General features: G+C 52.3%; 5 protein-coding genes across 5 annotated transcripts; 2 read left to right on the top strand and 3 right to left on the bottom strand.

The window, feature by feature from the left end:
* Window positions 1–36: 36 nt before the first annotated feature.
* QC762_103310 (uncharacterized protein) lies at window positions 37–153 on the bottom strand (the record flags this gene model as incomplete). The annotated part of the gene is made up of 1 exon (XM_062884713.1): window positions 37–153. The coding sequence occupies one exon, from the start codon at window positions 151–153 to the stop codon at window positions 37–39; it is 117 nt and encodes a 38-aa protein (XP_062747603.1).
* On the top strand, window positions 104–1,362 carry SDH4 (membrane anchor subunit of succinate dehydrogenase, Sdh4). The gene is made up of 3 exons (XM_062884712.1): window positions 104–465; window positions 524–541; window positions 637–1,362. The coding sequence occupies exons 1-3, from the start codon at window positions 339–341 to the stop codon at window positions 987–989; spliced, it is 498 nt and encodes a 165-aa protein (XP_062747602.1). The 5' UTR covers window positions 104–338; the 3' UTR covers window positions 990–1,362.
* A 1,900-nt stretch (window positions 1,363–3,262) lies between these two features.
* On the top strand, window positions 3,263–4,135 carry QC762_103295 (uncharacterized protein; the record flags this gene model as incomplete). The annotated part of the gene is given in 3 exon segments (XM_062884711.1): window positions 3,263–3,304; window positions 3,318–3,432; window positions 3,879–4,135. 3 exon segments carry the CDS (start codon window positions 3,263–3,265, stop codon window positions 4,133–4,135), a joined length of 414 nt encoding a protein of 137 aa, XP_062747601.1.
* QC762_103290 (uncharacterized protein) lies at window positions 3,818–6,775 on the bottom strand. Its single transcript, XM_062884710.1, is given in 6 exon segments — window positions 3,818–4,311; window positions 4,367–4,680; window positions 4,740–5,816; window positions 5,885–6,520; window positions 6,530–6,647; window positions 6,718–6,775. Coding segments are annotated over 4 exon segments (1,587 nt in total). The 5' UTR covers window positions 6,019–6,520; window positions 6,530–6,647; window positions 6,718–6,775; the 3' UTR covers window positions 3,818–4,249.
* A 950-nt stretch (window positions 6,776–7,725) lies between these two features.
* On the bottom strand, window positions 7,726–11,396 carry QC762_103280 (uncharacterized protein; the record flags this gene model as incomplete). The annotated part of the gene is made up of 4 exons (XM_062884709.1): window positions 10,210–11,396; window positions 10,014–10,139; window positions 9,643–9,960; window positions 7,726–9,582 (listed from the first exon to the last, which is right to left on the bottom strand). The coding sequence occupies exons 1-4, from the start codon at window positions 10,492–10,494 to the stop codon at window positions 7,726–7,728; spliced, it is 2,586 nt and encodes an 861-aa protein (XP_062747599.1). The 5' UTR covers window positions 10,495–11,396.
* Between the last annotated feature and the right edge of the window lie 114 nt (window positions 11,397–11,510).

The following is an 11,510-nucleotide window of genomic DNA, read 5'->3' as shown; positions in this document are numbered from 1 at the left end:
TGTGACAGTGACGTCTGGAGGGGTGCTGCTCGGGGTCTAGAAAATCCGGTCCGACCCGAAGCTTGGCTTGAAGCGGAACCCAGGTGGGGTTCTTCGGCTGACATCAACGACAAGACGATTGGCAGAGAGAGGTCCCGATTGCCGAGGGATCATTCAGTTGGCATTGGACATTCGGCAACCATTTTCGCAGGCCTGTGTCTCCGTCGTTCCGAGTTCGTTGTCGCCGTCGTCGTCGTCGTCTTCAAAGCCCGCCCAAGCCGTCCCAGTCCCGGCGTCGTCTACCCAGCCAGTCAGTTTTTCAGTCGAATCAATTGGTTGCCGTCCACCTTTCAGTCATCATGGCCTCCATCGCCCGCTCTTCCCTGCTGCGCCAGGTTGCGACAAAGCCTGCTCTCCAGAACAGCATCATCGCGCGTGCTGCTTTCCACACTACCGCCAAGAGGGACCTCCTCCCCCCTCTTCCCCGTGCGTTTTCCTACCCACGTTTTGGTTCGGGGCTTTATTTACTAACATTTTGTTGCAGAGCGTGTTGTTGGCACAGGTACGAGCGCATCTTTTTAAGCCGAGATGGGGCCGGAATCGACGAATATACGGCACTATATATGTCTTTGTGAGGACACCAACTAACCCATACAGTCAACGATGCTGCCCCCGTACCGCCCCCTTCTCCCTCGCACGGCTCCTACCACTGGACCTTTGACCGTCTCGTCGCTGCGTCCCTGATCCCCCTTACCGTCGCTCCTTTCGCCGCCGGCTCACTCAACCCCACCATGGATGCCGTCCTGTGCGCCACCCTCCTCATCCACTCTCACACCGGCTTCCAGAACATCATCGTCGATTACGTTCCCCAATACAGAACACCCCGGGCCCGCAAGGCTGCCATCTGGGGCCTCAACGCCGCCACCGTCGTTGTCGGCCTTGCCCTCTACGAGTACGAGACCAGCGATGTCGGCATCACCGAGACCATCAAGAGACTGTGGAAGGCTTAAGCAGGAGGAGTAGAGATTGTGCTTTTGGGACCCGAGGCTTTGAGGAAAGAAGAGCGGGGGCTCGTTTTGTTTTATTTGTTCCCTGTATAGCAACCCCCTACGACTACGGCAACAACCAATATCCCAGTTTTTGGTTCTGCGAAACCACGTTTTCCATTTGTTGTCCTCCTTGGTAACGGGCGGTGTTAGTGTTGGCTTGTGATAAAAAAAGGGGGGTAAAAAGGGGGCATGGGCCTTTTTGGTGTCTTGCAAAATAGTTCGACGCTTACTCCAAGGTTGTAAAGCCAAAAACGTGTATAAGATGGCCAATTTTGATAGAACGAAATATTGAACTGTTTGAAAGGTTCAACAGCTTTTGATACCGGAGAGTGGCGTGTTGAACTTTTACCCAGTCACCTTCTCCGCAAAGTAATCGGCACAGCACAAGTAAGTCAACACGCATCATATTGTGAACTATGCCTCAAAAGAAGAATTGATAGGCCTATCAAATATCCTCAAGGCATATGAACTATCTTTAAAGGCCTAAAAGTTTCCTTCCAAGCCCCTTTTTCTCTTTAAATGGGTGTAAGTCCACAATAATGATACGTTTTACTTGCTTGCAATGCCTGTAATTTCGGGAGGAGCGTGTCAGTTTATAGTTTGTTCAGGAAGCAGCTACTTGGCCTATCTGTCAAAGTTTATCGCTGGCAAAGCCCGATCCGTAATAAACCCATCTTACCGTACCTACCGACAAACTCTCAACATCAATTTCTTCTCGACCAGCCGTTCGCGGCGGCACTATCTCTCGTGCTCTTGGCCGTGACATCAGCAGAGCTCGCCAGGAGGCACGCCAGAATATCACTTCGGGGAGGCGGGGCATCAATGTACCCAGGGAAGAAAAGAATGTTAGCGCTCTTCAGTGGATGTTTACTCCGCCAGAGCCAAAAGATGAGAAGAAGAATTAGTGAGACGTCTTAATTGGATTACTACAGTCTATTCGGCCAATGAACATATACTCATTCAAGGTGATCGGTCCTCTCACTCTTCGTCTGAACTGTTTGCGTCTATCATGAGGGAAACCAACAAGCTCTCATTCGACCAAAACCCCCAGCAAGACATTGATCAACTCGTCTGGGGCCTATTGACGAGGCCTGATCATTATCTTCTAACGCGCTTCGACTATCTTTGAACACATTATAATATATATTGAATGCATTTTCATCATGTCCACATGCTTTCCAACCATCTTTTAACACATGTATACTATCATTGAACGCCTTTTCGCCATGGTTACAGGCCTTCAACTCACTGGATTTGGTGTTCAATAATTGTTCCTAGGCGTGTCAAACTATCTATCGAGACGTATTGCCTATTTTGGCATGCTTTTCTATCTTCAACTAGGATTTTTGTGTCACGTTGAAGTCTCCATCATTTTTTTGCCCATGATGCAACGCTGATAATGTGATGATGGTGGTTAGATTTACATATGCAGCTAAGCCCAGTTGAAGAACCAACGAGCTCTCTCATTCGACCAGCTTCCCGCCCGGATGTTCAAGCTTCCATCTGCAAAATAATTGTGGCGCACACCGGAAGCTGACACTCCCGGGAAGCGATGCAAGTTGTATCCCAACGGCACGGTCTTTCCGCAGCCAACCGGGAACCAGGTTCAGCTTCTCCGTCGTGGGTTTACCCTTGTGTAACCCTACGGGTGCCGCATCGACCCATGTTCTCGGCAACTAGGTATCGTCATGGGATGAACTGTTTTTGTGTGGGGGGCTTTGTTGGTGAACAAAACAGTTTGGGGTGTTATCACTGGTGTATTGGAGAGTTTGTGTCGGAAGTCGGTAATACGTGACGCTGATACCACGTTTTGGCGATCTCCCGCCCCCTCTCTGATCAAGGGTCGCTTGGGGGTTGGGGGATTAATTATCTTTCTGGAATGGGTAAGGAGGATGCCGGCATCTTCTATGATCCGAAGGCAAGCAGGTGGATAGGTCACCAACAGGGCGTGGGCCTTTTTTCCTGTTACATGACCCAGAAGAGGGATCCATGGGACTCCTCGGTTGTTCTCGTTCTCGTGGCACTCATTGAGGCTCCCTCTTCTCTTACTTTCGCCATCCTTCCTTGTTAAGTGTGTATTATGAAGTCTGTTGGCCACCCGGTCACCAAGGGTGAAGCAGCACCAAGCTCAACCCGCCGGGCATTGTAGCCCCTTTTCATTTTAACAGGCGCTAGCAACCTCATCAGCCTCACTCGTCGGTTGCTCTTCACCTTTCAACCTGTTCAAACCACCAATGGCCATCTGCGGGAGCGGCCGCTTGGTTTCCTCCCGGCCAGTATGCCACGCAGGTCCGAAGTCAATGGATCCCCTTCAAGGCAGCAAAGGCTAGAATAGGAGCGTTTGTTGGGACCCTGGAGTATGAGGATGGTTTGTTGGTGGCGTGGGGTTACGTTGTTGAACATGGTATGCTGAAGCTCTTTTTGTATAATATGTGTGTTTCCTTGCTCCGGTAACTATTCATCTTCTTTTTGCTTATCATTTTCCCTGCTTCATTCTTCTGTGATCCCTTCATTTTTTGCTCTGCATGTTTCCATTTTCTCTTGATCTCTGCCAAAGTTTCTACTGTCCGTCATGAGTCGGATTGTTCATGAAGAAACTCGACTCTCCTGACAGAGCTTTGTTTCCCGCCGTCGTCATGCCATGAAGGAATCTCCGTCCCCAAATCTGGGCACAATGTCGGACGTATCATCCACGATGAGGCGATATTTCATTGTGACAACCCATCTCACCAATTTAAAAAGCGAGGGGAAGTAGCACCTCACATGATCGGTCTTTCCTTATTCACCGAGACAGGTCTAAATGCTGTGGCTGATTGAGACAATTTGAAGACGCCGCTGATAAAAAGCTAGGAAACTCTAATTCACATCCCCAAACACAAGGAAAGTACCATGCAAAGCAGAAACCCAACCCTTTCAACAACAAAAACCAGTCGACAGTATCCAACTTGGCAGCTTTCCAACCTGCCCGAATACCAAAAACGAAAAGAAACGAAATGACTTGTCAACAAATGAGCGAAAGAAAAGTATCGAAAACTGCCAACCCAGACGCCTGCGTTCGATCTCACGAAAGAGAGAGGAGCGCTTTATGCAAGCCGTCCACAACATGACCAAAGAACTCTGTCAGCTCTCCCCGTTGCACACAATCCGAAAACCACACCAAATCTCCAAAAAAAACGGGTATCTTGTTCCTAGCCCACGACGCCAAAAATGCGAAAAGAAAATCATCCGACATAGGTGCCCAGCCGGACACCAAGCTGCTGGTCGAGCAAATAAACATAACGTTCTGGAGCAAACATATCAGTGACAAGTCCACGCCATCTACACTCGGAAAGGCTTACCAGCAATCTTCCACCTTCCAGCGCAAATGTGCAGCATGTTCTTCAAATCGATAACCTTCTGAAGCCAGTCCGCCGCCATTTGGAGCTCCGTTTCACCATGAGAAATGAGCAAAAGCGATGCATAGTACGCCGCAAAAGCCCAGAAAGGAGCCACCCTCCCCCGTGCCAATCGCTCTTGGAAACTCGGCAAGTTCGCCGCCTCATTGTGGAGGTACGCGATAGCCTTCCTGATATTCTCAGCAGGGCTGGAAAAGCGCGGATCGGTCCCCGCCGATCCAGCAAGAAGGCCAGATTGGTTGAGTTTCAGCATGGCTCTAAAAGTCAGTCAGGTTTGGCCAGATGACGCTCGGTGAAAGGAAACCCGAATACTTACATCAAGTTGGTGCTCATCGCCCCGCTCCGGTCGCCAGTACTCCACGGAGTCTGGAAGACGTCGAGAGTGTGCTGCCAGACAGCATCCGAGAGTTCCTCGTGGCGTTCCGACAACATCAGTGGGCTATCCAGCGGGCTAAGAGCGGTGTTCAGATTGAACGCAGATGTTGCCTCGGGGAAAACCATGCCGTCGATATGGTGAGAGTTGCCGTCACAATATGCTGCACCAACACTCTGGATTTGAAGCTGCGATGGCGTCGGCGCAAATTGGCCGAAAGTTTCGGGCTGGGGTATCTGGAATCCGAGCCCGAGGGTGGGAGCATGCAAGGGGAACTTGGACTCCTGATATGCAGCATGAAGATGGTTGTCGATATACACCATTGCCCACCACAGGATCGAATGGAGCTTGAGGATCTTTGGTATAGTTGCCATGTTGTTTGGGCCCCAGTACGACTTATCCTGCCAACCGAGAGCGCGGCTCATCTGGAAACATCGCCCAACAGACAGATATGCTTGCTGTGGTAGAGCCTGAGTGTACTCGTACATGGCGACTAGGAGTTCGGCCTGCAAAAAGGAGGTGGACATGGGGCGGCTACTTTGGCTCTGGACCAAACTCAAGAGCGTTTTGGCCGACTGATAAACGGTATCGCCCATCGGTGTCGGGCCCGGGCTCGAAATCGTTGGACGGGAGATCAGCGACATGCAAAGTATCAAAACACATGTTTCCGCTGATGGACTGGTCCAGAAATCCTCCAGTAACCTCTCGAAATTTGAACGATCGATAATGCTGAACCAGCTGGCGTTGGGGCCCTCGAAAAACGCCAAAACCGTCTGTTCAACACCCTGGCGACTATCGAGAATGTCGATAACACATCGGAGGGCGTACAAGTTGATATTATCTGCCGACCGAATGCTGGCAACCAAAGAAGGACGCAGACTCCCACCCCAGGCTAATGGTGATTGTCGATGAAGCTGGACCGGATTCCCAAGCGGCGAAGACACTCCTCCATACAGATACCCAGCCGTCACAGGATTTCCAGCAACAATGTCGTCCTCATGCTGGCAGAGTTGATATGATCTGCCCGGTTCAGAAAGAGGCCCCTGTCAGCAACATTGATATTCGGGAAGTGGGGGCCGAAAACTTACTCGACACAACGACTGCACGACGGCAACGCTTTGTCACACTTTTTCTTCTTCCTCTTGCAGTTGAGACAGACTCTCGATGCTTTCTGGACATCCGGTTGAGGGGACGTCGCCACAGGTGACGATGCCTTCGACATATTTGGGGGTTGTGACGTATCAGTCAAGCGGCGCCGAAGTTATAATAGGGTACGGGATACCGACGGATATGACCTGTGTGGCCATTTTCGACAGACGGCCCCATCGCGAAGTTATTAATACAAAGCAGACAATTGAGGCAGCCTCGAAGAGATGGAAGCATCCGCGATGGATCCGGCAGTGGTGCATCATGGATGGAGGAATGGTTGCCAGCCCTGCACGACTGCCCTACAAGGCCCGGTTCGAAACGCAGCAAGTTACCCAGAGCCACAAACGGTTCTCAGGGCTTCCGGACGGCAACCCGTTGGCTTGGGACTGATGTGTTACTATCATTGGCTTGTTGGTACTACCTTCCTGTCAGCCCACCAATGGGGAGGTGGCCTTGTCCCAACCCTTGCTCCTATAACGAGGCTCAGCCACTCGCCTACTCGGGAGCCGACTACCGCGACCCTCTTCCACATCACCACATCTGCCAACAGGAAACATGGACAAAATCGACAAAATCGACAAAATCGGAAATAAGTGGCTTTTTAAGCGCCATAGACGCGAGAGAATAACCTCCGATTGGCCGGAAAGCTGCTATCTGGATGAGAAATACCGAGAAGCAGATCTCGATATCGAACGTGGCACCCTTGACGACAACTCACCCACCACACCTTCAGTACACCAGCCCCCTTGACAGCGATGAGATGTTTGCTCACCGCGAGTGTATGGTGATGCCCAAAGCTTTCCGTGATATCCGTTAGGCTTTCTGAACAGTGAGATGGGGGGTGGAAGGGCATGCCATCATCATCACTCTCGAGCCAAGCCACTCGTGGATGTTGGCAACGTACTCCCAGGGAGCAGTGACACGGAATTCGTCGAGCTCTGCAGATCACATCGATCATACCGAGTGGTAGGGGCTTTGATGAGGATCAAGAGGCCCGATCTCCAACCTAGTGTCCGCATGGAGCTGCTTTCCACGCCAGGCCAACAGACCCGTTCCACCAATGGTGAAGCCGGATTGGACCGCTCTCTAGGTCCGAAGCGTTTATGACTGTGTCCATGGTTGCATCATTGTTTTCAAAAGCCATAGTTTTGCCAAAACACCGATACACTCAAGTGAGCCAGCCAACCCCGACAGCATTGACACCAGCCATCATGAATTGCTCGCCTCCATATCGTGCATATGAACAGAGCAACCCGGGAACCTTGCGCATCAGGCTGACACAGGGCAGAAAACTAGAATCCAGGTAAGCTTTTTTTGTTCCATGTTTCGTTTCTTGCTCTAGTTTGATAGCCCCACCTTGAATGATCTCGCCGTCAAAGATCGAGGATCACGAGCTGATTGATCAGCCCTACGGTACTGTCAAAGTAGTGGCTTATGCGGCGTGGGTCCTCGGAAGCTAGCGTCGCCGCTGCAGGTGCTGCAGCGACGTGCACAGCCACAGCGCCCCACGGGAAACATTGTTTCCGGGCGCTAGGCGCACGAGCCATTTCGTCGGGGAAGGATAGACAGGGGTCTGGGAGTTATCAGATCTACACTGAAACGCGTGTGTCGTCATGTTCAATGTTGTTGGTTTAGTTGTGATCATTCAATCCTGTCTTTTTATGATTAGGGAGTTCAGGCTTTAAAAGCAAACAAAACAAGAAATCATTTCATTCAATCGCTGTCACTGCCACGCTCAATTTTGCTGTCCCTTATCTCCAAGAAACCCTCAAACCGTGCGTCACAAGCTCCAAACATCAACCTCCTCTCCGCCAGTCCTCTGCTCCCCCTCGCTCCCCCCCGGCGTCGGCGGCGGCAGGTTATCCACCTTGGTACAAACCCAGCAGCTGGCATACATATTCACCCGGTCAATACACTCTCCCACCCCCCTATTCCCCACCCTCTCGCCCACAAACCCCCTCTTTTCAAACTCCTTGATATACCACGGCCTCAAAGCCGAGCTCCTCACCAGGACCCTCCCACCCGTCTTCAAGGCCCTGTTAACCTTTTCAATCTGCCTCCCCGCCGCGTCTGTGTCCGGGTCGAACCAATCCATGCTATCCATCAACACCGCTACCGTCACCGTCCCAGGCGCCATTCTCGCAATCACCTCGTCAATCTCATCAGTGTGTATCCTTAACCCCTCAAACGCCCCAGGCTGGGAAAGTTTCTTGTGCGCAGCGCGGGAGAGATAATCAGGATGACACTTCTTTGTGAACCCCCCCGTCATGCAGACGAGGTAGTAAGGGTTATCAACCGCAATGTGCGTCTTTTCAACTACAGGGTCAAGCGTGTTGACCATGTAATGCCATATCGCGTGCGCCCTCGTGCTCTTGGCCAGTCCAACCTTCACGGCGCGGCTGCTGCCGTGATCGGCCTCGATCATGGCGAGCTGGTTCTTTGGCACGCCGAGGGCTTTCCAGAGGAAGGCTTCCGTGCTGACGAGGAGGTTGCTCACCAGGGGACTGAGCAGTGCAGGCCGGATTTTGCTGTGCCAGATCTCGCGTTGTTCGATGAGGGTTTTGCTGTTTAGGAGGGAGGTGACGGCTGAACGGCAGCGAAAGAGACGGGAGGTGTATCTAAATGCGCGGATGGCGTGGCGGGAGCCGCCGGTGTCGTATAACCCCCTGGACGTGGGGTTGGTGAAAATAAAAGAGTTGTCGAGCCAGTACTGGAACGCCCGGCTGGAGAGGTGGGGGGACAATCTTGTGATGAGAAGCGCGCGGAAATTTTCGTGTTTGCCCTCGCCGAAAATCTTCCAGAAGTCGGCATGAGACAAAGCGGTGAAGGAGGCTGCTTTTAGCTCGAGGAGGTGGTTCTGGCTGGGGTTCAGGTCGATGGCGTGGATGCGGGCCGGGGACTGCAACGCGTACGAGAGGATGTTGTCGCCCGCGCTGGTGATGGCGAGCACGACGTCGTCGCAGCCGAGCTTGAGGATCTCGCGGTCGACGCGGGAGTCTTCCCAGGTGAAGGCGTAGATGTACTCGTTGTTGAACTGGGTGTGTTTTGGGAGCTGGTCGTCGTAGTAGATGCGCCAGTGGTGGTTTTGGTAAAAGAAGGAGGGCAAGGGGAGGTTGGCGGAGAGGTTTTGGATGGCGGCGTCGAAGGCTTTGGAGCGGATTTCGGGGGCTGTGCGCTCTATCGCGCGGGTGAGTTTGGCGGTGATGACGTTTTGCTGCTTTTTGCTGCTGTGGGAGTCGGATGGGAGCAGGTAAGGGGACTCGGTGGCTAGGGCGTCGATTCGCTGGATGATCTCCTCGGGGAGGCTGGATGAGGAGAAGGGCTTCTTGTGACAGCCTAGCCAGACGTAATAGGGGATGGACCCGAGAGCGGTGTTGCGCAAGTTGGCCGTGAGAACGGTGCCGAATTTGTACTCGAGGTAGTCTCGGCGGGCGGGCTCGAGAGCAACACGGTCGAGATCGAACCAGGCCCTCCAAAAGGTTCGTGAGAGGTAGTTGACGTGACGGCCGATCATACCACCCGTCCAGTTGCGGTAAGTAAAGTCAGCTTTGGACTGAACGTAAAAGTCGACAACCCCGAGAAGTCCATCCGGAGAAAGAAGGGATGTCAATGAGTCAATGACGGAGTAATAGTCAGGCTGTTGTTGTTCATGTCAGTATCCCCTGTGATGCTTTCCGAGATTGACTTGGACACCCACAATCATGGACAAGCTGTAAGACATGGTGATCAAGTCAGCACCGCCATGCTCGGGACGCTTCTGATCAAAGTAGCTCTTGGGAGTTGAGGACCCTGGCGATCCTGGACCGGAGAGACCATTTTCATAGTCTTCCAGCCGGAATTTGCGAGCGTCTTGGCATATGATTTTGACGTTGTCCCAACCGAGGCGCGAGAATCTCTTCTCTGCTACTGCGCAGAGCGACGGTGAGAGGTCGACAAGATAGACAGTGCTGAAGAATTCAGGGACGTTGACAAACTGCGACATGGCCTCGATATTCCAGCCTGTGCCACCGCCAACCTGGGAGGACGTTAGATGGTTTCAAGCGGCGGAGAGGACGGAGTCTCTCGTACATCGACCCAGATACGTCTGCTTCCCGCCTTTCGGCTTTCACTTTTGGCCTTGTGAAGGAGCTGAGCAGCCGCAAGGGCCAGCATGTCCTCACGGCCTCTGAGGAGTAGCTTTCTGGTCACATCGTACTGTGGAAGCATATTGGTCAGTGGGACATACTAGGTACATTTGAAAGCCTATCATCTTGGGGGGCCGTACCGCTGAAGCCTGGCCTGCGTAGAAGGACTCGAGAGCGCCTTGCTGGTTGGCTTTGTCACTACCAGAATGCGGCTTGAAGAAGCAGCCATAACAGAAAAGGAGAAGCGCGCTGATGAGGCCCGGCTCATCAGCATCCTGACGCTTCTGATCCGACTTCTGTGAAGCCCTCTTGTGGGAAAGCTTGATAAGACCGGCGAAGAAAAGTAGGCCGCCGGTGATGCCGGTAAAGAATGCATGAAGGTTGAAGCCAACGAGGGGCAAAATGTTACCACCAAGAGAAGCCATGGTATTCTCTCATTATGGATGATGGAGAAGTAATGGTTGAACACAAGGATATGCTAGGTACTGCTGAGAAAAAACAGAAGAACCCGGGGAAGAAGCAAGTGAGCAACTGGGGGGGGAAGGGGGGGTGTATAAAACTGTGCAACCTTTCCTTCTCCGTTGTCCATGGGTGAGAGTGAAAGGCTTGTGACCCCCCACAACGCATTGCGGATGGTGTAGCCGTTACCAATCGCTCTGCCACGAGGGTGTTCATTCGTCAGTCTGCTATAGTAGGGGACCTCGAAGGTACACCCTGAGAGTTGAAGCAGGATGGTGATGAGATCATCGAGACTGCAACTCTTGAGCCGCTGGCAACAGAGCCACTCATGTGCCAGCTTTTGACATGGTGCCCAGTTTGCTGCTCCATATGGGATCGTCAGCGTTGGCTGCCATGCAGACAGGCGGGGTTCTATGGCAAAAGAGTCACTTGGCATCGTTGGCCCCGTGTTTTGAGGCATATCATATTGATAACCATGATACCATGAAAATGCAGCATCTGTTGAAGCTGTTGTAGAACGTGCGAGGTGATGGGGGAGATGCAGGGTCCCCTCCTTGGCAAGCTGGTGGGGTTACTCCAGCACACCAATCGGGAAAATGCTTGCGGCCACGGGAAGAGCTCAATGGCGAATAAAGGAGCAGTGCTCGTGAATGAAGCTTTTCTGCATCTGGGGATGTGCTTCCCATGAGAAATCTTGTTGAAGCCGGCCGGCAAGGCTATCCTACCGTGGTTTCCCCTCTTTCAAGTGTGTACCTAGGCTGTACATTGTTGGGCTCACTGACAAGCTGTACATGAAGCTGACGGAGTTGTTTGCGTGACACATGAATCCACGTAACAATAGATCTGGAACCTGAATAGTAACGAAGTGTACTCCGTCGTAGCATATGGAATGAGCGTGAAGAGGGCTCGAAATATGATCTTATGAGCTTGCTGAGTCATCATCAGCGCACGGACTCTCACATCAGATGGCGGGACGAGTTGA

Source organism: Podospora pseudocomata, assembly GCF_035222375.1.
Source record: "Podospora pseudocomata strain CBS 415.72m chromosome 1 map unlocalized CBS415.72m_1, whole genome shotgun sequence".
Lineage (NCBI taxonomy): Eukaryota > Fungi > Ascomycota > Sordariomycetes > Sordariales > Podosporaceae > Podospora > Podospora pseudocomata.
The sequence above is the reverse complement of the archived record's forward strand: the minus strand, read 5'-3'. Positions and strand labels throughout refer to the sequence as shown.